Here is a 25096-nt window from a genome sequence, read left to right on the forward strand (position 1 = left end):
AGAAAGGGAGTGGACTGACAATTCTTGGGGGGACACGAGTGTGGGGAGTGAGGGAAGAGATTGGACAAAAATCTTACACCTATGGATGAGGACAGTGGTGGGGGGTAAGGGCAGAGGGTGGGGTGGGAACCAGGTGGAGGGGAGCTATGGGGGGAAAAAGAGGAGCATCTGTAATAATCTGAACAATAAAGATTTAATTAAAAAAACATACTTCACACACTCTTACTCCTTCCTTCCTTTATCTATCTATCTATCTATCTATCTATCTATCTATCTATCTATCATCTATCCATCCATTTATCTGTCTAAAACCAGATCAGTCTCTTGGTCCTACAAGGTAGATTTCCTAATCTACACCGCACCAAGTTTCATTCTGATTTTCTCTTTCCCATAACTAACTTTATTCTCACACAGTGAAAAACCTGGTTCCCATTATCTAATACTTGATTATCAGAAAGTCGTTTCAAAATCGCTAACCCACACCACATGAAAAGAAAGCCCGCTAACTACAGTTAAATATTTATTTAAAGTTCTTTTTGTCTTTAGCATGAGGACAAAGCAGTCAAAATACTGTGTTCAAATGTTACAGCGTTGATTTCATTCCTGAATAATTAGGTTATTCAAAACTGTTCTGTTGAAATATTGTTCTGTTAATCTGTTTCTATTCCATCTTAGGGTTTTCCCTATTCCTATTGATCTTATTTATTTTCTCTAAGTATATGAGTCATTAACACAATATACTAAACCAGAACTGTTCAAAAGCTGTGCTCAGAGTAATGTCAGTCCCCCCACCCAGTCCATGCTTTTTCTAACCTTTCCATCTCATCCCCATCAATGCCTTGTAGCTAGCCAATCTCAATAGTCCCTGGTTTATCCTTCTTGTGTTTCATTCTGTACAAATAAGCAGATAGATGCATATTTCTTTATTGCCCCTTATTTGTTGCACAAAAGATAGAACACTAAGAATGCAATAGATCCTCCTTTGCACTGTAAAGTATATGTAAAACACCTATGACTTGTGTTCAGTTCTCTTTTGCATTTTCTTGCCATTTCCTGTATATCCCTTATACCCCACGACTAGAGAGCTCATGGAATCCTAAGCTCACTGACGTAAAATGGTATAAACACAATACAGGTGTAGTTTTAGAAAGTGACTTCTGTCCTCTGCTAGACAAGCATTCTTGCCTAAGGATCCCAGAAGAAGCATCAAGTCAGTGCAGATGGAAAACACCACACCCAAACCCAAGATCCTCGTTCAAGGAACAGTCACTGTCAGCCAGATGTCCTTTCCTATTACTGGAGCTAGGCATCCAGAAGCAAAATAACCAGGGTCTAAAAGAAGCAACCTCATGGATTTGTGTAGGTTTACAGATTTAAAAGGAAAGTCAAGCAGGCACTCTCTACACAGGGCCACCACTGCCCCTTCCTACAACTTCGTTTGGCTTGCGGACGGCCCAGTGCTCTGGAGGGAGGTCCCTGGGAGAAGGGCCTATGGGGTCTGTGCTTTCCTGGCAGCTAGCAGGCTGCACCTGCTCAGAGCCTACAGGACACACAGTGCAGCTGTTTTTCCTCAGCTTGAATAAGTTAGATTTAGCAGGAAGAAGGAGGGGAAGGAGGAAACAGGAAGAAACAATTACACACCTGTCCATTTACTTCCCAGGAATTCTCCTTCCAAGAACTCATAAGCATTGGAAAAGACTTGAGTGGAGTTAATTTCAGTTCCCTTATTAACACAGGCCATTACCACCTCCCACCTTCTGTCCTGGCCTTTATCTAGATCCAGAAGACTTGGCTAATACATTATTGGGACATATGTATAACTCCTTTCTGACAAGACCAGACCAACTTAGTGGGGTCAGTCCTGTTCAGATACAGAATGACTGTTTTCCCATTTGTCTGGCTGTGGACAATGAACTATAGGGCTTCTGCTGCTCAGAATCTTTGGATGCAAGTAGAGGCTGGAAAGACCTCCTCTGACCCCCGGCCATCTCTGTAGGAATTGGTTATGGATAGTTCAAGAGGCCCGGAAAACCCTTGGCTGTGAATTCCAGACCTGGTCACAGCATCCTCGGGCCCTTCAGGGTTCAGCCAAGGAGCTGGTCAGTGTGAACGGCAGGTCTCCCATCAGCCTGAGCTTCTCGGACCTGCCCCAGCACCCAGTCCTCACCACTGTAAAGAAGAGCATGCTCTCGCACAGAGGCACCAGGGCACCAGGGCACCAGCGTGGATGGATGCCCTGTCTCCTGTGTCAAATGGTGAAAACCCACTAGCAGTCCCCACCTCAGGGGAGACCCCTTATTTCCCTGCCTGCTGCTCAGAGGCTGTGGGATATGGTACAAAAGGAGCCAAATTTAGGGTTAGAGTCCCTGCAACTCTGTTGATTTGGGTCAGTTCACAAAGATGACTCTCATCGTCAATGGCCTGGCCTGTACAACAGGGACCTGATAATAGAGGTTTCTCTCTTGGAAGGTTTTGGCAAACATTTAGTAAAATAACAGTGATTAATATGTGTTTTAGAAATTTAAAAATGTTCTTTAAAATCTCTGACTGCCTCTCCACAAAGCAAACGATGGCAGACGGTTTATTCCAAAAGTACAGGCAGGGGCAGCAGCCCCAAGAATGCTGCAAGCCCACCCCCAGGAGTTTATCTGACTGTGTGTCAGCACAGAAAGGGTTAGAAAGAGGTAACTGCCTTCCGAATTGCCATCCAAATGGGAAGGAAAGAAAAATGCAGCACTTAGGAAGAGAGAGTTCAGTGTGACCTGGGATATTGAGAGAAATCTTAATGAGGAAGTGGCGTGCAAACTGCACCTTGAAGGGAGACCAGGTGTGGACAGGAAGAGAGAGAAAAGGGAAGTCATTCCATGCATTTGGTATCATCTTTTAGGTAAATCAGGATACTATAAATTTGTCGGTATTTTTTAGTTGGAGTATTGACTATTTCTCAGAAGTAGCTTTTTATCATGGTGAAAGGCCATTGTGTTTAACGATGTCTAGAGGTGGTAGAGAAGTGGCAGAGGCCACACACTGCCCAGCCAGAGTGAACCTCATCCTGGATTCAGCCATCACAAGGCTGTGCAGCTCTGTAGCCCCTCTGGCCTGTAGAGAAATGTATGCTATGGGGCCATGGCAAAGATCCAAGTAGAGTTAGAGGGGGCTCGTGTTTCATGAGCACCTACTGGGTGCCAGCGATGCACTGAGCTCCTCCAGGCTTTGGTGTTATCATCGGCATTTTACTGGTGTGGAAAGTAAAGCCTTAGAGAGAAGTTCAGCAACATATCCCATAGCCAGGAGTTTAACTCTTTGGAAACAAATGAGAACAAACACTCGCAGGTGCTTTTATTTTGTGGGTCTGCTTTGCATTCCTCAGGTGTCTCCATGGAAGCCATTCTGAAACTCTTTGGAGAATACTTCTTTAAATTCTGTAAGAAGTCTGGCTATGACAGGATGTTACGAACACTGGGAGGCGATCTCACGGAGTTTATTGAAAATCTAGATGCCCTCCACAGTTACCTTGCACTTTCTTATCGGGTAAGGCGATCTGAGGCTGGTCTTGGTGGTCCAGAGAAGAAGTGCCTGTAGGCATTCTGGGTCATCTGGGGCCATCTCCCTGCCTCCCCCAAAAGCAGGCAGTTGCAAGGGGCCTGCAGAATCCTTGGTACCTGGTATCAGTGGGCTGAAGAGTTTTCTTGGGAAAGGAATGGAAAATGTGTACCTGCTGACCACTTTTATAAAATAGTCAACCCTAAAAGAAGGGCAAGCTAGAGAGGTCAGCTTTGTGGTGGAGGATGACCTGTTTAACGGGGCTGGTGTGGGTTTGGAATTAAGTCTAGAAGATTGATCACCATGGAACTAAGGCTGGGTAACAGCCAGGTTTCAGTAGATTTGCAAAATCTCTCCTCAGGTTTCCTGGCCTTGATGGAGCTGATAAAAAGCTTCTGTAGCCAGATTCATTTATTCATGTATCAGAAGGAAAGACTTGGCAGGGCCAAGAGCCAGAATCGGACACTGTCCAACTCCGATTAACCCATGGAGTGACTGCCTGAGGTTTTAGCAAACCAATTTCCCTATTGGGGAGTGTCCTTCTGGAGTTCATGCCTTGGTTTTCTTGTTTGTAGAGATCATTGAAAATTCAAACACTTAGACTCCCTTTTCTGTGTTAGAAAATAAAATGTTTTAATGAAAACACGAAGCAACACTTACACATATCATAATAATAGTTCATTATTTTATATTAGTTTATATTTATTTTAGGGCCCTTTATAGTTTACCATTTTTGTATTTAATGCTTATCACCACCTTTGAAGGACTGTCGTGAGGATGAAATGAGATAATGTATGCTAAAATGTCTCATGAATCATAGTGCACCCTTACAGATATTAAAAGGGAAAAGTATTATTTCCTCCAGTTTCCAGCGAGGGAATAAGAGGTTTAGAAACCTTAATTGACTTGAATAGCTGGGTCTGTCTTGTTGTTACAATGTGAACAACTCAAGAATGGAGACAGTGCCCAGCCGGTGTGGCTCAGTGGTTGAGCATTGACCTATGAACCAGGAGGTCATGGTTTGATTCCAGGCCAGGGCACATGCCTGGTTGCAGCCTCAATTCCCAGTGGGGTGCATGCAGGAGGCAGCTGATCAGTGATTCTCTCTCATCATTGATGTTTCTGTCTTTCTCCCTTCCTCTCCGAAATAAATAAATATCCTATATAATAAAAGCCCAGTGACCGAACGGTGGAACAACCGTTAACCAGTTGCTATGACATGCACTGACCACCAGGGGGGGCAGACGCTCAACGCAGGAGCTGCCCCCTGGTGATCAGTGCGCTACCACAATGGGAGTGCAGCTCAGCTGACTGGGATGAGCGGCTGCTCCCACTGCGAACCCCGGGCTCATGGGCAGGAACCCAGGCTGTGATCTTCCCTCCTCACCCCAGGCTCCTCCTCCTCGCTACCTGCCACCTCCTCCGGAAGCCCACAGGCCGCGCAGTGCTGCTGCAGGGCTGGCAGAGCTGACCCCAGAGGTTGGGGGGCAGGTTCGTGGCCTGGCCACCGTGGGACTGAGGCCTACTCTGCCGCCTCTCAGTGCTATTGTCCCTGGGCCTGGCCCTGACCAGGCCCCCTGGAGAGGCGAGTGCTCCGGCTCGATGGAAGATGCCGGACCAAGGAGCAGAGGGCAGGTCCACAGCTGCTCGGCTGACCTGGATGAGCAGTGCTCCCACAGCAGGCTGATCCCCGCAGGCCACGCCTCCCCCTCCAGTGCACGAATCCCATGCACCAGGCCTCTAGAATATACATATAGATTAGAGAGAGTGAAAGGATTCCTGGCTAGAAGGTCAGACACTGCCACTTCCTGGCTGGTGATTCCAGACAAGTTAGTTGCCCTCTCTGGACCTCAATTTTTTCACATATTTATTGAATAAATATGGATTCAGCACCTACTTTGTGCCAAGCACTTTCTTAGACATTACACACAGTGAAAAAATAGAATAAATAGTGGGGGGAGAATCCTACCTCATAGTGATGTCTTGACTAAAGAGATAACATGTGGAAGTCCCCAGCATTGTAATCAGGCCAGAAGGAGCATTCCATTTTTAATGACTTTTTTCCTTCCCCTTCCTTTTCTCTCCAGTCAATATGGCTAGTTTTAAAATTCTGATAATTTATATGGTAACTTACTGTCAAATTTCTTAGCTAAAACTCTACAATTAGAATATAAAAAAGTATAGTTAGACCTTTTCAATAATCTTTCATAATACTTTTTAATATCATATCTTTCATCTGAAAATTTGGCTAATATTTATGCCACAGTCCTGGAGAACATAGTAATATGTTCTTCCATTTATTCATTCTATCAAAAACATTATGGAATATATTTTATGTTCCATATATTGTTCTCAGCATGTTACTGTCACTAATATGATAAGAGGGAAAGGCATCGAGGTTCTGAAATCCCCAAGTCTACTGTTTCTATACCCATTTCTGCTACCTTTCCTCTGGTAGTTATTCCTTTATATGTCAAAATCAATGCTAAAGAAGCAGTTAATAGAACTTCTCTAGGGGTAAGTGAGGATATTTTGCATAAGATAAATAAAATACATAAATGTTGCCATATGCAAGCTGAAATAAAATACATGGCAATGATAACTGATAGCTATATAGTGCTGCTTTATACTCAGCAAAATATTATCGATTGTCGTTAGGTAAAAGTAAAATAATGTTAGCTTTTCTTTATGTTTGTCTCTAATAATTTGGCAGTCCCTTACAGGCATTCATTTCTGGTTATAACTGTAGTTAACTTTTACTGAGTGCTAATTATGAGGCAGGTATTGAGCTAATTTATAAACATTGAATTATCCTCTTAACTCCTAAGATTAGGTACCTTTACTTTTCCCACTACACAGATGAGAAAATTGATGTCCATAATGGTCAAGTAACTGTTCTAAATCACCCAGGTTGTGGTAGCTGAGCTAGTACCCAAATCCAGGTGTGCCTGACTCCAAAAACCATGCTCCGGTTTGCTTCTCATTACTTTCTCTTTGCTCTGATTCTCCACTTCCATAAAGCCCTATTTTAATAAAAAAAATAACAGTATAGTTATGTTATTCAGAGCATTGGAGCCACTGATCAGAAGAACTGAAAGCTCAAACTTTGAGAAGTATCTCTGGGAAGTGGCCTAGGCTGGGAACGAGACGTGAGTGGGGACATAGTCACAGAAGTTAGTCTATTTTTAATTTAGTCCTCCTATACTCCTTTATTTTTCCCACTATGCAGGGTTTGGATATAATTTTTTAAAAAAATAACTTTTAATTTCCTGTTTTATCACATAATTTTATATGTTATACTTCAAATCTTTTTTATATTCTGTCAAGATACAAACACACACACACATACATACATACATACATACATAAACACACTCTCTCTATGTATATACTTTTGGAAAGATAAAATAATTATTTTAACTGGCAACTCTCCCAACACACACACACACACACACACACACACACACACACACACACACACCTCCCACACATCCACTCCACCATGGGAGAGAGCAAAGATCTCAGAAAGAATGCACCTCAATCTGTTCCTTCACTCAGACAAAAGCTGTGAGCCAGGTGCTGAGCTGCCTGCTCATCAAGCAGGGACCCTCTCCCCTGACAGAGTCCTCACCCTCACTTCCTGACATTCCTCTAACGTGACATGGTGCGTTCCTGGAGAAAGATGATCTCTGCTGATGTATCCTTGATGTTTCAAATGTGAAAATTTTCGCTACACAGGACATTATTCTTCCAGAACAAGAAATAAACTCTTCTCCACTTGCAAATTCCTCTGAGCCCCTGACCTTTCTGAGAGTGCAGATATCCATGGTAACTTGGTCACAAACCAAGCATGGCAACCCTTGGAGTGAGGGGGAAAGCAGCACGATAGCTGGAAAGGCTTTGTGAGGTTCAAAATGTTGTGCCATTATGAATTTAGCTTTAGTTGCCCGAAGCCTCAGTTTCCTCCTCTTTAAAATGAAGGTCATACTTGCATATGTAGTTGGTTAGGGGTTAGTTATAATATATATTCCTGACATATAGGGACCATGGTAGATTTTGTTTTTGTATGAGTAGGGGGGTTGGAATATAGTTCTGTGTGCTGTAATGGATAAGTACTTTTGGTTCACAAAACCTTAAGAAGCATAATTTAAACAACTGGCATTCACTGGGAAAAACATGCTGTGTCTTTTAATTAGGAGATGAATGCACCATCGTTTCGTTTGGAGAAAGGAGCAGACGAGAAAATGCTTCTCCATTACTACTCTGACAGAAGTGGTCTGTGCCACATTGTACCAGGTATGGGGACAGCTTAACCTGTCGCATAGCTATGAGGTCTCGGTGGCTTTCCCCACAAATTCTCCAGGTGGCTCAGAGCCAGCTGTGGGCAGGAAGTTACACTCCATCTCTTCCAGTGTCTGACGCTTTACCACCTTGACCATTATTCCCAAAGTTCTGAGTCTTTAAAATAAGTTTTCAAAGTGCCAAAAAAAGGAATGATTTTCACTTTTATTTCAACATTGAAAATTAGGCTGGTTTTTACATAGTTGTAATAATTCTGCACATATTCTTTTGTATCAACTTTTTTTTTGTATTCAGCATTATAGAAAAATCATCCTCCCGTGTTCGAACGGTCTGCAAAACCACCATCTATGGATGGGGTTTGTGCATCTCCAATATTCAACATTGTAATTAACCAATCCCCTATTTTTGATATTTTAGTTGATATCATTGTTGCTATTGTGAACAGTACTGTGATGAACATCTTCAGGCATGCTTTTACCTTTTTTATATAACCCTGGGATAGATTCCCAGAGGAACACTTTAAAAACATGATCCTTAATGCTTTTACAATGAATTTTGATTACATTATTTCCAGAGTTCATTTAATAAGTTAAATACTTCCCTGAAATAAACCAGCACACAAAAGATGCTTAATTTAGAGTGGCAGGGATATACTTGTATAGTCATGTATAGTTTAAGCCATGTATAGCTTAAATCTCTGTAAAGTTATTTTATTTTTTAATTTTATTAATATCTCATATGCTGCTTGTCTTGAGGCAAGGCACGGACTTGGTGAACTCTGGAATATTCATTAGAAGTTGTATAACTTGATTTCTTTTTTTTTTTTTTTTGCTGACACACTGCCTTCTGCCATCCCTCACTAATAGGTGTTCTTCTGCTGGCTACAGGTATCATTGAAGCTGTGGCCAAAGACTTCTTCAACATTGAGGTGTCCATGGATATACTTGACATGAATAAGGAAGCGGAGAGGACAGGGAAGATGGAGCACGTTGTGTTTCTGATTGTGCAGAAGCCTCACAGACAGATAAGAAGAGCAAAGCCAAATAGGTTACAAGATGGTCAGGACATCCAGAGAGACCAAGAGGTACTGGGTTTGCTGTGTCCTCAGAAAGCATAGTCCCTCCTAGTGGGAGAGTCAACTGCACCTTCTACTAGTGGATTAAGGCAGGGTTTCTCATTCTTAGCTACTGACATTCTGGACTAAATAATTCTTTGTTGTGATGGACTCTCCTGTGCAGTATAGGATGTTTAGCATCACCTCAGGTCTCTACCAATTAGATGCTAGCAGCACCCTGACCCCCAATTGTGGCAATCAAAAATATCTTTAAGCATTGCCAAATGTCCCCAGCTAGGGGTATGGGACAAAATCACTCCTAGTTGACAGCCACTTGTTTAAGGTAACCTAAATATGTGTTGGGAAGTTTTCTGGGGTATACCTTAGCCTGGAAAATTTTCACCTATAGAAATACTAATATAAAGGTTTTGAAATCTGACCCTGTGGCTTATTTTGCAACCTTTCTGAAATAAACTGACCCTTCAAGTCCTTAGTGCCCATTTATGCAGCTGGGACCAGTCAGGGGTCTGGAGTGAACTCATGATCCTGTGGTTGGCTACCTCAGTTGTGACTTACAGATGTTCTATTATCTCTTTAGGCACCACATATATTAGATGCACAGCTCTGTATCCACATAGCTTGTACAAAAATCCAGATAAGCCTATGATTCCTGGAGCACACAGTGTTTATATCTTACAGCAAAGCCCACCTCAAGTCTGTTCGCTGCAGAATCTACAACCATGGGAAGAGAAGATGACCATGTGTGATTTCCTGCCAGCCCACTCTTATAAAAGGTTCTTGCTGCCTTTGAGAGAGAACCAGCCTGAGGATTAATTATATAAAAATATCAGGGCTTACAAAGTCTTGGTAGGATTGACCTTGCAGCTCTTGCTGTTCCTGTGGCCCCAATCACAGCAAATGGGGCTTGTGCATCTCCAGTTCCATGACCAGTCATGTGACCAGGCGCACATGCTTCTCTCCCTGTCACTGCAGGCCCTCCAGGCAGCTTTCCTAAGGATGAAGGAGAAATATTTGAGTATCTCTGTTTGCCCTGTGAAGAAATCTCGCTGGGAAGTTGTGAGAAGTATAGTCATGTTTGGAAAAGGTGAGTGGGCTATTCTTCCAACCTTGGCTCCCAAGAGTGATTGCACACAAAAGGGCAAAGTCCTCAATGATTGTTATGTCCCTGATTCTGCAGAATTTGGATTTGGCTGGTATGGTTTTTAAATTTAAAATGTCAGATTCTAACTTGCCTCCCTTTGCCCCCTTGATTTGTGCTGGGTGACATGGAGATACAGTTTCCCCTGTAGTCAGAGAGGCTTGGAATCAGCCCTACTAGGTGACTGTGCTGACGAGAAGGAAGATCAGTACTGACATATTATCAAGAACAATGAATTGCCCATGGCTCCTCAGGCCTTCTGCACTGGCATGCATTTCTGTCCTAGCAGTCTGTGATTAATAAGCATGGTGTCCAGTAATGCAAAGGACACTGAATCAAGAGGCAAGAGACCAGATTTCTGGCTCTGTCCCTGGGGAGCTGTGTAATCTTGAACAAGGTCCTTCATCTTCCATCTGAAAAGTGAAGGCAGTAGTCTCTCTGCTGGCTGGTCTCCGGATCAGCACCTAATGCCTGAATCAGAATAAGGGTTCTGACCCACCAGGAGAAGGGAGCTAGCGTGTCCTCATCAAGTCCCCCTGGATCATGATGACATGCATCTGGGAGAAGGTCTGCAGGGCTCAAAGGGCTGCATTTTAAGTCCCTCAAGCCATGGCAAGCTACTCAAACACACAATTGACATCCTTTGTCTAGGACATTTTCATATCAATAAGGCTCCATTTAGAATCTCTACCCTCTGCCAAATAGGGCTGTTGGTTAAATTTTAATGTGTCACCCAAAACTGTCAGTCTCAAAAGCTCCATGGCAAATGTCCCTGACGCTGGGCCCGGCACACACACTCTGCTCTGTGAGCTCATTGTCTGGCTGTCACTGTTTCAATGCAGACTCTGTTTTCATGGCGAGACATAATTGGCCTAGAAACTCTTCAGCGGCAGGCAGAAACTTGGCGGGGGCAGGGGCACTTCTCAACCTGGTAGCAAGTTTTCCGTTTGTTTTAATTTGGAAGAGGAATTGCCATGGCCATCTGGAGATGCGGAGGGAGCGTGCAGAAGAGTGGGGACTGCACTTTGCCTGGGAAACATTTAAGATCCTCTCCTGAGCGCCACTCTGTGCCAGGTTGGTGGCGCAAGTGGTCTGTGAACAGGACTCTTCTTCTGTTTGTACATCCAGGGCATCTCCTGAACACCTTTGTGCCGCTTTATCCCGAGCAGCTCTGGATTGAAGTGAAGACATTCTGCAATGCTTTTCCTTTCCACGTCGTATTTGATGAATCAGTAAGGGGCCCCTTTTCTCTGGAGCTTGGATTGGGGATACTCTGGGGACCTGAGCATGTTGTATAGTCATTCTGGCTGGCAGTAACTTTTAAGTTCTTGAAGAGTGCCCAGGGTTTGGGAGACCAGGACTTAGCTGCACAGGACCGTTGACTTCCTTTTTATTGTGGCAGTCTCCAGAAACCAGATGCAGAATCTTCTTGGTAAATATGGGAGGAAGCAGCGCCAAGAGGTCTGAACTAGTGAGTGCATAAGAAAGTTTGCCACTAGAGAAAAAGGAAGTGACACTAAAATTCACAATCCTAAGGAATAAGGGAACGTTGTCATTAGCAATGGCAGAGGAATTCTAAATGTGACCACTCATCAACCTTATGCCTCCATGGGTGTGCCAATCCGACTTTACTTTCTGCAACTTGAAGGTGGGACGAGGTCAGTGGCATAAGTTGGCCACTGTGGGTGTTGTGAGAATGACCATTAACAAGTAATGTTTGTTCATTTTCAATTTCCTTGGATAAAACATATGTCAACTAAATTGATTATGAACTCATTAAAAGGCCAATTAGGCAACTTAAATTTGACTCAAAAGATTAGTTAACATGCTATCAGCCATTGTGACTCTCTCTGTTATTTATTTGAATGCATAAATATGCTAAATCACCACTTATGAGTGAACTTCTGGTTACAGAGACTATGGCATTTAATCACTTGAGGATCATCTATGCTTGCAAAGAATTTATCTAATTGAGGAAATCAAACACCCCATAAGAACTAACTAGGAAATTATAACGCAATATACCTCGGTTTTCCCTAATGTCCCGAGGATATTATTATTGCTACTATTAATATTTTAAATTCTGATTTACTTTTAAAAATCCATTTATCTTTAAGTTTTGGGAATAGAATAACAGAAAATTTAATAATACTAATTCATAAGGTTAGGTTGATTTCTATAGCCTCCCAAAGTCCCCATGGTGATAAAGCTAAGTATGCTTGGACAGCTGGTACTAGCACTGGGCATTTCATGTAAAGGGTGCTCACCTTGCTCCTTCCTTCTGTGTGTTCCCTGGACCCAGCCTGCATATCAGGTCCAATGCAATATAATTTGCTAGTTTCTTTATTAATTAATTCTAAACAGAGGAAGAGAGAGAAGTCTCACAGAGCTAGGGAAGCACTATTAGCCCAATTGAGAGCTTTAACTTCTGTTTCTTGTTAGTCAGAGATATGCTTTTGAGCACTTTAATACTATTGTTTTCTCTTTCAGAGATTAGCTGCGGATTTGAGTTTTAAAATAACATTTGTTACTTCCCTGGTGTATATTCCATTACTGACCCCCCTCCCCCTCATTCCCCGCCCCCCCCCCCCCCCCCCCGGCCAGTGAGTCACACAGAATGGCCAGAAAGATATTTATAAGGGAACGTTAATGGTGCAGGTTGCTTTCCATTCCTTAGTCTTACATCTGTCCTCTGTGCATAGCTGAGGGTCAAGCAAATGGGAGTGAATATTCAGAAGTATGTCCCAGGACTCCAAACACAGAAGATTCGATTAGATGAATATTTCTCCATCATTCATCCTCAAGTTACCTTCAACATTTCCAGCATCTGCAAATTTATCAACAGTCAATTTGTCCTGAAGGCACGGAGAGAAATGATGCCTGAAGCATGGAAACGTCAACCCACGCTCAAACTCCGAGGTAGTAACTCCCTCCTCCCCCCTTGTTCTCCGCTGTTTGGGAGATTGGTTAGAAATGAAAGAGGCAGAGCCTTCCAATTTCCTGAAAAAAGTTGGATAAAAAGTGGGGCAGGGAATGCATTCAGAACAGTTACTTTTCTTACATTTCTATTTGGCTTGATCTGTAAGCAATATATTTTATTTCTTCAATCAATTCTGGTTTAGACACAAATGGACACTATATATCATCCTACTATAAAAATACAGACATTAAATTAGTACCAGTAGTACCATGTGCATTATATGGCATGTTTTATAAAATATTAAAATATATTTTATTTTATATAAAATGAAATTGTGGCCTCTGTTACCAAAATTTTTAGAGTGCACATGGTACTATTGGTACTAATTTAACATCTGTATTTTGTATAATAACCTGATCATTTGACCTATAGTTAATAGGGCACACATTTTGCTTTCATTTTAGTTTCTTTGTGATAAATTTTACATAACATAAATACAGCAAATCAGACATTTAAAAAGCTACTACAAAGATTAAAGAAAGTATCAAATTCAATTCAAACTATAGTAAATAAAGACACAAAAAACATAAAAGTTCTAAAATATGGCAACAATGACATGAAATCGGGGAGGAGGTGTAAAAATGTATCAATTGCTCTATGTAAATAAACTGCTATACGTAAAGAATGGAACACATAAACCTCATTGGAAGCCACAAACCAACAACTTATAAAAGATATACAAAAAAAAGATATGAACAAAAAGGCTCTATTGAAAATAAACAGACAAAAAGGACATAAAGGAAGAGGTTAAGTGGGGAGGGAAAGGAACAGAGGAGAACTATAAAAACAGCCAAGACAATTAACAAAACGGCAATAAGTACATGCTTGTCAATAATTACTTTAAATGTAAAGGGATTAAATGTTCCAATAAAATGGCAGGGTTAAGGTGGCTGAATGAATTAAGAAAAGTGACCCATTATATATTGCCTACAAGAGACTCACTTCAAATCAAAAGACACATACAGACTGAGAGTGAACAAATAGAAAAAGATATTCCATGCAAATATAAACAAAAAGAAAGCTGAAGTAGCAATACTTACAGCAGACAAAATAGACTTTAAAACAAAAGTGGAATCACTAGGTCTTATGATAATTCTGTTTCTAATTTATTGAGGAATTGCCATATTGTTTTCCAAAACTGCTGTACATTTTAAATTGCCATATGGAGTGCACAAGAATCCCAATTACTCCACATCCTCATGACCACTTGTTATCTCCTGCTTTTTTGTTTTCTGTTTGTTTGTTTTTTATAATTGCTATTCTAATGGATTTTAACTGGTATCTCATTATGGTTTTGATTTTCATTTCCCTAATGATTGAGCATGTTCTAAAATATTTTTTAATTGATTTCAGAGAGGAAGAAAGAAGGAGAGATAGAAACATCAATGATGAGAGAGAATCATTGATCAGCTGCCTCCTGCACACCCCATACTGGGGATTGAGTCCATAACCTAGGCATGTGCCTTGACCAGGAATTGAACTGTGACCTCCTGGTTCATAGGTCGATGCTCAACCACTGAGCTACACCACCCAGGCTGATTGAGCATTTTTAATGTGTGTATTGGCCATTTGTATATATATTTTTAGAGAAATGTCTATTCAAATCCTTTGCTCATTTTTCAATTATTTTGTCTTTCTGTTGTTGAGTTGTAGGAGTTCACTAAATATTCTGGATACTAACCCCTTATCAGAAATATGATTTGCAAGTATTTTCTTCTTTTCCATTGGGGGGGGGGCATTTCACTCTGTTGATTGAGTCCTTTGATGCTCAGATGTTTTACATTTTGATGTGATCCAACTTAACTAGTTTTTTCTTTTATTGACTGTGCTTTTGGTGTCACATAGAAGAAATCACTGCCAAATCCAATGTCACTCAGGTCTTCTGTGCTTTCTTCTAAGAGTTTTATCATTTTACCTCTTACATTAATTATTCTGAGTTAATTTTTATATATGGTGTGAGAGAGGACACATTTTGAGCTGTCTTTTTATTAAACTTGTAGTTAGGTGTTCTCGGTATAAACAGTAGAGATACCGGGGAGGAAAATGATGTGCTCTGGGAATCCCAAACGAGTTGTAGAGTAGAGTGATGGGTGATGAGGCTGCAAGATGAGGACCTGAGCTCTATTGTGCAGTTGGGAACATTTTTAAGTGTCTGCCATGTCCAGATTTGAGGTTTAGGATGAGCACTCAGGAGGCGTCTGATGGATGGCCCAGAGAGTAGGGAATTGGAGCACTGGAGGCCAGGTGGAGGCTGCCACTGGAGAACAGGTGGGAAGCTTTAAAGCACTGAGTGCACTCAGGCAGTGGCACTGGGTAGTGATCAGGGAACAGAGGCACAACATAATTAAGGCAGAAATTGGTGACTGGATGTAGGAGTTGAAAACGAGTACTTAGAATAATTATTAATTTTCTTGCTTGGGTAACTGGATGATGAAGGTGATTAACGGAGAAAAGATATGATGTAAACTCCTTGAGAGCAGAAACTTTCATCAGTTTGAGTCACTGCTACATTCTCAATGTCTAAGACCACGTGCTTGGCTCATAGCAGGGACTAAGTGCATATGTTATGAAAGAATTAATATCCCCTCTGCCCATCTTCTCTTTCTTTATTAATTCTTATTATATAGGATATGCATAACCCATGGACACAGATAATAGTGTGGTGAAGGTCTGGTTAGGGGGGTGAGGGGGTGGATGGGTAAGAGGTAGAGAGGGTCAATGGGAGAAAAAAAGGGGACATCTATAGTACCTTCAACAATAAAGAATCAAAATTTAAAGAATAAGAGCCCTTACCTGTTTGGCTCAGTGGTTATAGCTTCAGCCATTGAACCTGGGTTGCAGGCTCAATCCCTGGCCCTGGTTGGGGTGTATGTAGGAGGCAATCAATCAATGTGTCTCTCTCATATTGATGTTTCTCTCTGTGTCTCTCTCCCTCCCTTCCACTCTCTAAAAATCAATGGAAAAAAAGATCCTTGGGTGAGGATTAACAAAAAAAAATAATAATAATAAAAGTAAAAGTAAATAAATAATAATAAAATAAATAAAAGCAGACCTATACTGCAAAATATTAACAGTAATTATGTGGTGAAATTCTAAGCAAATTTTTGTCTTCCACATTTTCCTTTTTTGCAGTAGATGCACATTACTTTTGTACTAAAACAATAAGCATATATATTTTTAAAGAAATGTGCATATTGAGTCTGGGAAGCAAGGTTTCCTCTGGAAATACAGACTCATTGTCAGCATGGTGTACATGAAGTTGTGGAATGCTAAAAGAGAAGACTACCAAGACAGAACCCTGGGGAACACCAACATTTAACGAACGAGCAACAACAACAAGCCTAAAGGAATAATTGAAAGAAGAAGGGAAACCTCAGGGAGAAAGCAGTGTCAGGGAGGATGGCCTGCTTCACACCAGCAGACAGCATATTGGCTGAGGAAGGGAGAGACTGGCAGACTTGTGTAGGAGCAGGTGTTTGGGGGCCATGTAGACGGGGAGATGAATAAGTGGAGGCAGGAAGTATAGATAACTTCCACGAAATTTGACTAAAATGGAAGGAGTGAGACTGTGCCCTGGCTAGGAAGGCTCACTATGTGGTGATGGTCTGGGAGCCAGGTCCTCTCCTGTTGGTGACTGGCTTTCTTGTCACTTTCTCTCTGTGATGGCAAGGCCAGATGATCTGGATGGAGTCCGTGCGGTGCATGATATACCTGTGCTCCCCGAAGCTCCGCAGCCTGCAGGAGCTGGAGGAACGCCAGATGCATCTTTCTGACCTCGCCCCCCACGACACCACCAGGGATCTCATCCTGCTGAACCAGCAGCGACTGGCTGAGATGGAGCTGTCCACCCAGTTGGAGAGGAAGAAGGAAGAGCTGCGGGTCCTCTCTAAACACTTGGCCATAGAAAAGAAGAAAACAGAGACCTTGCTTTATGCCATGCTACCCGAACATGTGGCCAACCAGCTGAAGGAAGGCAAAAAGGTGGATGCAGGTAAGGCCCTCCCTTCCTGTCACAGGGCCTCCGCGTGTGAGGCAGTGTGCCTTAGTGGTTAAGGGTATAGAATCTGAAACCAGGCAGATCTGGATTTGAATTCTGGCTCCATCGCTTCTGAGCAATGTGATCTTGGGTTATATATCCTCCGTTTTCTCCTGTCTACTTTTGAGAATAATAAAAGTAATGCAGAAGTGAAATAAGGATTAAATAAAAATGCCTGTCAGCTACACCAGCATATATAATGTTCCCCAGAAATTTAAAGCTGCATCCGAAGACTGGCGTTTGCTCAGTGGCCATGAATAGAGTTCTTCACTATGACTGGAAATTAGACACCTAAACATTAAATCAAGGGGTGCCTCTTGGGGCCCTTCTGGGAGAGCAAGCTATTTCTGGAAGGAAGGATCTTATGTTCACTCCGAACTTTCCATTTGTAATGGGCATGTGTTCATTCACCATACATGCAAGGTGAACTTACTTAGTGCCAGGGTGCTATTCCAGGTCCTAGGAACATGAAATAGTTCATAGTTTTGTGGGTTTGAGAGATATACATGGAATAAATTAGTGGGGGAGAGCATGGGTATGGCCAAAGGAAAGGAAATGAACATTCATTTAGGAGCAAGAATTGTGCCAGAATCTTTTATTTTATGTTCGCTATTTCATTTAATTTTCTGAATATTTCTAGGAGGGGGGGGTGTTATTTATCCATACTGTACAGCTGAGCTAATTTACATTCACCCCAGCTTATGAGTAAACCAATAAGTTTATCAAATTCAAAAATTCATGCTCTTTCTACCACATAAGGTGCTGTGGAAACCCAGATAACAGGGAAATTAAGAATAAATAGGTGGTGTTGTGAAGGCTTATATAAAGTGTGTGGCACTTGAGTTGGGTCATGAGGCTGAATATCAGCAAAAAAGGAGGGGGCATTTGCGAGAGTGAGATGGTAAGAGGAAAGGTAAGGTCATGTAAAAATAAATACTGTAGTATTGTCCTTAGAACATGGGGGTACATGGCAAAGTGGTGCCTTATGAGGCTGGCAGATGGGATGAGGCTTAGGTGATAGAGTGATGAATCTGGATTACTATGGGAAAGAAAATTGTTTTATATTTTAAATGTGGGAATTCAATAAAGTATTTTTCCTATAATGGAAGTGATATGATTAGCTTTTTAAATATAATTTTGGTAACAGTGCGGAGAACACATGTGAGGGAGGCACACTGAGAGCCCATAAAAGTGCAGTTCAGTGATGAGAAAGGCCTGAATTAAGACAGAATGAGTAGGAGGAATCAGGAGGATTTCATAACTGATAAGATGGGGAAGGCAAAAGATAGGAGTCAGTGATGAGTGTAAGGGTTATAGCAGGGAAAGAAGTGATACTTTATCGTAAGACAGAACAGAGAGAGTAGTCTTTTTTTTAAAATTAAATCTTTATTGTTCAGATTATTACATTTATTCCTCTTTTTTCCCCCCACAACTTCCCTCCACCCAGTTCCCACCTCACCTTCCGCCCTTACTCCCCACCCACTGTCCTCATCCATAGGTGCGAGATTTTTGTCCAGTCTCTTCCCATATCCCCCTCACCCCTTTCCCACCGAGAATAGTCAGTCTATTCCCTTTCTATGCCCCTGATTCTATTATAATCACCAGTTCATTCTGTTCATCAGATTATGTATTCCCTTGATTTTTAGATTCACTTATTGAAAGATGTGTTTTTGTTGTTCATAATTTGTATCTTTACCTTTTTCTTCTTCTTCCTCTTCTTAAAGGATACCTTTCAGTAGTATTTCATATAATACTAGTTTGGTGGTGATGAACTCCTTTAGCTTTTTCTTATCTGTGAAGCTCTTTATCTGGCCTTCAATTTTGAATGATAGCTTTGCTGGATAAAGTAATCTTGGTTGTAAGTTCTTGGCATTCATCACTTTGAATATTTCTTGCCACTTCCTTCTGGCCTGCATAGTTTCTGTTGAGAAATCAGCTGACAGTCATATGGGTACTCCCTTGTACGTAACTGACTTTCTTTCTCTTGCTGCTTTTAAGAGTCTCTCTTTGTCTTTTGCTCTTGGCATTTTAATTATGATGTGTCTTGGTGTGGTCCTCTGGATTCCTTTTGTTTGGGGTTCTCTGCACTTCCTGGACTTATAAGTCTATTTCTTTCACCAGGTAGGGGAAGTTTTCTGTCATTATTTCTTCAAATAGGTTTTCAATATCTTGCTCACAGAAAGAGTAGTCTTGAGGGCAGCAAAGCCTGGCCAGATTTAGAGCTGTTGAGTATGAAATGCCCATGGGATGCTCTCTATAACATGACCAACAGGCGGTCAGGAATTGTAGGGAGAGCTCAACGTATGTTCTAGGACAAAGATCTGGGAGTTATCCCAAGGTGGATCGTAGTTCATCATAGACCCTATGAATGATGGAGAAGGTCACCTAGGGGGCATGAGGTGAAAAGAGAAGACAGTGTGTACTGAACTTTAGGGGACACCTATTATGTAAATAGGGGAGAAAGCCAGTGAAAAAAAAGGATATGATAAAAGTAAGAAGAATATAGAGAGAATGGTAGGCCAGAAGCCACAGGGAATAGAAAGTTAGATGAATGGGAGATTATTGCCATAGGTACAAATAATACAGAAGGCATCCAGCTCTGGTCAAAGAGATATCCATATAGTCATTCAACACATACGTATTGAGCATCTACTATGTGCCAGGCCCTGATCCAGGTGCCGGAGTTACAGCAGAGTTCAAAACAGTTTCTCACCTCATGAAGCTTGTTTCAATGGAGGAGATAGGCAATACCCTAATAAACAATCTCATCTAATAAAGAGGGAATATGCTAATTGACCCACATGCCATTGCAAAGATGGTGGCACCCATAGCCAATAAGGAGAGAATATGCTAATTGACTGCCATGCCCTCAAAGGTGGTGGCACCCACAGCCACAAGATGGCGGTGCCTAGTCCCCTCAGCCCCGCCAGGGCGGCAGGCGCGCAGCAAGGCCTTCAGAGTCCTCCAGTCTCCTCAGCCCCCCAGCCACCCAGGGATGGCCAGAGGTGATGGCAAGCCTTGGATGTCAGCTGCCCAGCCACCCAGGGCCGCCCGAGGGTCAGGTAACCAGGGCTGGCTGAGGTTTGCGCTGCCGGCAGTGGCAGCAGCAGAGGTGTGATGGGGCGTTGCCTTCCACTGATTGTCCGGTCGCCTCCAACCCCTGAGGACTCCTGGACTATGAGGGGGGCAGGCTGGGCTGAGAGATCCCCCTCCAGTGCATGCATTTTCATGCACCGGGCCTCTAGTCTTAAAACTAGGAGGCCAGCACACGATTTGAAATCACGTGGCGCCGCCCACCCTCGAGTTGCCAGTCTGACCCTGCCTTCCTCTCCAGCCCTTGAAGCAGCCAGGGCTGCTGCTGATCAGGCCCTCCCCCAGTGCAGGCACATGGAGGACCCTGCCACCCTGCCCCCAACACTGCAGGCACAACCTCCTCCTGTCTGGTTGACGCGTTAAGGCGTCCTGGTTAATTAGCATATTTCTTTATTTTATATATATATAGATATCGTGCTATATAAGTCTTATGGGGTGGAGGGCAGCATTCAGACTAAGAGGACTCAGATCTAGGAACTGTTATTTTTGATAGGGTTGTCGGGAAAGTTCTCACTGAGGTGGTTCCATTTGAAATGGTAAGACAGAGCCCTGTGGATATTTGAGAAAAGAGCGTGTCAGGCAGAGGAAACAGCAGGGGCAAGGGCCCAAGCAGGAGGCACTTGCTATGCTGGAGAAACCCCAAGCAGGCCAGCTGGGCTGGAGTGAGCTGGAGGGAGGGATGGAGACACGAGGCCGGAGAGGTGGTGGGGAAGAGCAGGTCCCCTTTTCGGCCATGGTAAGGATGTTGTGTTTTAGTTTAAGAGTGTGGAAGTCATGGAAAATTTGAGGCAGAAGAATCAGGGATGTGATTTAAACAGATCATCTGGCTGCTATATGTAATTAGCAAGCATGGCAAAGGAGTCGAAACAGCCAGATGAGTTAAGGACATGGTGAGGGTATGGGAGCTTCACCACTGTCCTTCATGGTGACCAGTCTCTACCAGCCCTGACTCTGGTCTCCTGTAGTTCAGGCTCTGCCTTGGACCTGGAGCTTCTCTTATGTCAGGGCCCACTCAACCCATTTCTGACATCCCCAGCACTTGGCACATCTTATTGAGTATCTGTTTACTCTTTTGTCTCCCTCTCTAGACTGGGGGCTTCTTAAAAGCAGGGTCTGTGCCTGCATCATGTTATATGATTTTCCCAGCATGATGACTAGATCATAGCGGGCACTCAATAAATGTCAGCTGGGTGAATGGTGAATGGTCAGTGGCATCTGGCTCATTTTCCTCAAGACATAGTCAGATTTGGTTCACAAGGGGCACTTGAATTTAGAATTCATAGAATTATTATTCCATATCCTTGGCTATTACTAATACCTGGTTTCTGTCGCAGGAGAATTTAAAACCTGCACAATCCTCTTTAGCGATGTGGTGACATTTACGAACATCTGTGCTGCCTGTGAACCTATCCAAATAGTGAATATGCTGAACTCAATGTACTCCAAGTTTGACAGATTAACTAGTGTCCACGAAGTCTACAAAGTAAGTGTCTGTGTCCTGCGGGGTTTTTGTCTGTGCTCTCGAGCAGGCAGGTCCTCAGTTGCTGGCCTTTCTCTTTACTGGTCTGGTGTTTGGTGTGGATGAGAGCAGGGTGAGGAGGAAGAGCTCAAAGGGAATTGGAAGTATTTTATAAATTTTAGTTTCTTACGAACCCCTCATAATACCCAATACTAAGATGCTTGGGGGGTGGGTGGGGGTGGGCACACTGTTTTCCCAGAGAGGGGTCCTCCTACTCCTTAAATTTAGCATCAAATCTAAACCCAAATAATGCATATTGAATACACGGCCTCTTACACCTACCCCAGCAGCTTCATCGTCCCTGTGATTTGTTTCTACCAGAAGCAGAGAGGTCTTTGGCTTTCTCTTGGTTGTTTTCTGAGTCATTTTTCTTCCCACCTCCTTCTTCACACTCCTCATAGCCCTAGCAAATAATTACCACCCCCGATATGGTCCTTCTACCAACATGTGAAAAATGACAAGAATATCTAATGATATGTTTGGTGCATCTAGGAAAACCTCTGAATATCCTCTTTTCCTTACAGGTGGAAACAATAGGAGATGCTTATATGGTGGTTGGGGGTGTTCCGGTACCTATTGGAAGCCATGCTCAAAGAGTGGCTAATTTTGCTTTGGGGATGAGAATTTCTGCAAAAGAAGTGATGAATCCTGTTACTGGGGAGTCCATCCAGGTAGAGAGCAAGTGGATGATTGCTTAATAGCAACCATCTCACACAAAAAAGTAGAATTCTTCTTATTTGTCTGCTTAAATGATTCCTGGGTATGTTACAGTAATGCAAGTGAATGATTTCTCCCAGCTCTTCTCTTGCATATGTTACTAAGTAATAGAGATATTAGTCAGGATATTATCATTCCAACTTCTCTAAAATTTCAGAAGAGCCTTTGGAGCTCAGGATTTTCACATGATTCACTGCAAGTTTCTATGCCCATAATGTAGGACAGTGCTGAGCACGCCTCGCCATTTACTTTGTTGGAGGCCAGCTCATTTACAATTCCTCCTTCTTGTCCACACATTTCAACAAGTGGCCAAGCTCACTCCCTAGCCAGCTTCTCCTGCTTAGAGAATTGTGAGTCCCTCTTGCTGTTTGACAGGTTCAGGACCCAGGCTGCGGTGCGGCACTGCCTCCCGCCAGCAGGCCAGACACGTGGTGCCATAAGATATTCACAATAGCTTCCCTTCCACCACGTGGCCATTAGGGAACATCTGCTCTCCTTTCTCACAGGAAGCTACTTGTGCAGCTAGTTCACTCTATAAAAGTTGGGCAATTTAGGAAATGAAAAGTACGTGTCCCCTTCTGTCTGCTCAGCAGATCCTAACTGTCCTGAGATGGCTTAGAACAGTGTTTCTGCCTTTTAAAAGGTAAGCACTTCCCTGTTCTAATCAGTCAGATCTTCAAGTAGCCAACTAAACAGAAATAAAGCCAATTGTAGGATGGAATAAACCCTTATGCAGGAGACTCTGAAAATGTGTTCTACTCACCCTCACCACACTAATTTCGAAGCTGAGAAATGCTGCAGATACTGGTCATTGTGTCCACTGTAGTCTTCTGAGTAAAAGTTGGCTTTAGGTAATTGCAAGAACATTATGTCTACAATACTTGGCCTGATGTATGCACACAGATAAACCTGTTAAATAAAACCTCCAATATAAGAAATAACAAATTAAGATGAATGGGAATGAGGGGAGTAGAGAAAAGAGATATGTTTAAAGGACTAATGGAAGCTATCAAAGAAAAAAATGATTGAAAATATACTATTGTGTAAATAGTGTGTGTGTGTGTGTGTGTGTGTGTGTGTGTGTGTGTGAAAGAAGCATAGCAGCAGAGGTATAAATCATGCTACAATGGTAAGAATGAAATTAAACAATAAATTACTGGAAACTCTCATGGTGGGTTTACCAAGAAAAACAAACAAACAGAAAAAGGTATTGTCATTTCTAAGATAAGAATAGGGACATAATTAGGAGCATTTTAAGTATCCATCAGAACAGCATGTCATGTGGGTTTATTTAAGGCAGTAGGAAAAGGATTAGAAACATTTTCTCTCTTAATATAATTGTGCTGCATTTCTTTTTTTTTTTTTACAAGATAAGGAAACAAAGACAATTTTATTCAAATTCTCAAAAACTATTACTCAATGCGCTGTTTCTAAAATGTATGTCATCCTTTATGTAATGGTTTTATTATTTTATCTCTCCTTTATTTGCTGTTTTTGTTGTTGTTTGTGGGGTGGTTTTTATTTTTATTTTTTTTGGCTTTTCTTTATAGTCTTTCAGTAGAAGCCAGAGTCTTAAGTTGACCAGTTAGCATACTCTGGCCTACTATTCTGACTAAATTTCTTCTCAATATTCATGGCCAATATCTGGCTTCTAAATGAAAGGCTTTTGGTCTTTTCAATCACTTGCTGATAGGGTAAGACTGCATTGTTATCATAACCACATGAATAATTTAGAATCAATCTTGGCATCCAGTTACAATCCACCTTTAGCTTCTTTTGTTGTCATATTCAGTTTATTTCATATTTCATTTCTACAATTTTAAAATTAGTACTCTTTGAGATCTATTATTTAATTAATATAGCCTTTAGTATACTTTTGCAGAGGTCGTACGATGCATGAGACAATATTACTAGGTGCTTTGAAGGAGTCAGAGAAATATATTAAAGGCTCATTTTCCTAGAGGAATTTATAATCATATTTCAGGAGAAAATCTATAATGAAAACAAAAAGAAAAGTAAAACTGGTTAAGATGTAGAAAGCTGCAAGAGCTATTTGCATACTAGAACTTAAAAAACAAAAACAACAACAACAACAACAACAACAACAAAAAGAGCAAAGAAATATAAATGAGCTAAATTCTAGAAAATGTCAAGCCCTTTCAAGGAGAAGACACCCATAATTACATTCACCACTAGTAGAGTGGCAGAAGTAATCCACCAGAATTGAGGGTAAGGAGAAACCAGTCTAAATTTTAGTGAACATGTTATGGCCACTCTGGGGCTGAAATGACAGGTTAGAATCTCCCAAATCTTGTCTTTGATATGTCCTGGCCACAGAGGCTGTACCCATCTACCAACTCTTTTCCATAGGCCTTCACCAAGTACATAGGGTTATTCAGCCAAAGGCGAGGGATCAGAAAGGAGAGTTGAGAGAGATCTCAGTCCTGAGGTATATAGGGCCTTCCCCAAATGCAAGGGAGTGGCCTATGGAAGGGTGGTGTTAGAGAAGAAGAACTAAGAGAAATCCCTCTGAGGTACTCTTGGAGTTCACCAAATATATTACAATGACCCTTTGAAGTCTGGAGGCAGAGAGAAATCTCCTCAGGTAGGGCGAGCCATGGTAGGACTGATGAGGTTCTCAGAACTTTGCTAGTGTTCAGATCCCAAGTTCTGCTGAGTGAAAGTCCCTATCC

At 42.1% G+C, this 25096-nt stretch overlaps 1 protein-coding gene across 1 annotated transcript in view; it reads left to right on the plus strand.

Annotated features, from left to right (window-relative positions):
* LOC132226690 (guanylate cyclase soluble subunit beta-2-like) overlaps positions 1–25096 on the plus strand; it is a 50825-nt gene that overhangs the window by 13392 nt on the left and 12337 nt on the right. The window contains exons 2-10 of the mRNA XM_059681202.1: positions 3371–3531; positions 7740–7839; positions 8733–8929; positions 9893–10004; positions 11187–11290; positions 12761–12977; positions 16709–17029; positions 21502–21650; positions 22211–22357. Coding sequence (XP_059537185.1) covers positions 3371–3531; positions 7740–7839; positions 8733–8929; positions 9893–10004; positions 11187–11290; positions 12761–12977; positions 16709–17029; positions 21502–21650; positions 22211–22357 — 1508 coding nt within the window. The remainder of the gene's footprint in view (positions 1–3370; positions 3532–7739; positions 7840–8732; positions 8930–9892; positions 10005–11186; positions 11291–12760; positions 12978–16708; positions 17030–21501; positions 21651–22210; positions 22358–25096) is intronic.

The sequence above is a fragment of the Myotis daubentonii genome, chromosome 2 (assembly GCF_963259705.1).
Source record: "Myotis daubentonii chromosome 2, mMyoDau2.1, whole genome shotgun sequence".
Lineage (NCBI taxonomy): Eukaryota > Metazoa > Chordata > Mammalia > Chiroptera > Vespertilionidae > Myotis > Myotis daubentonii.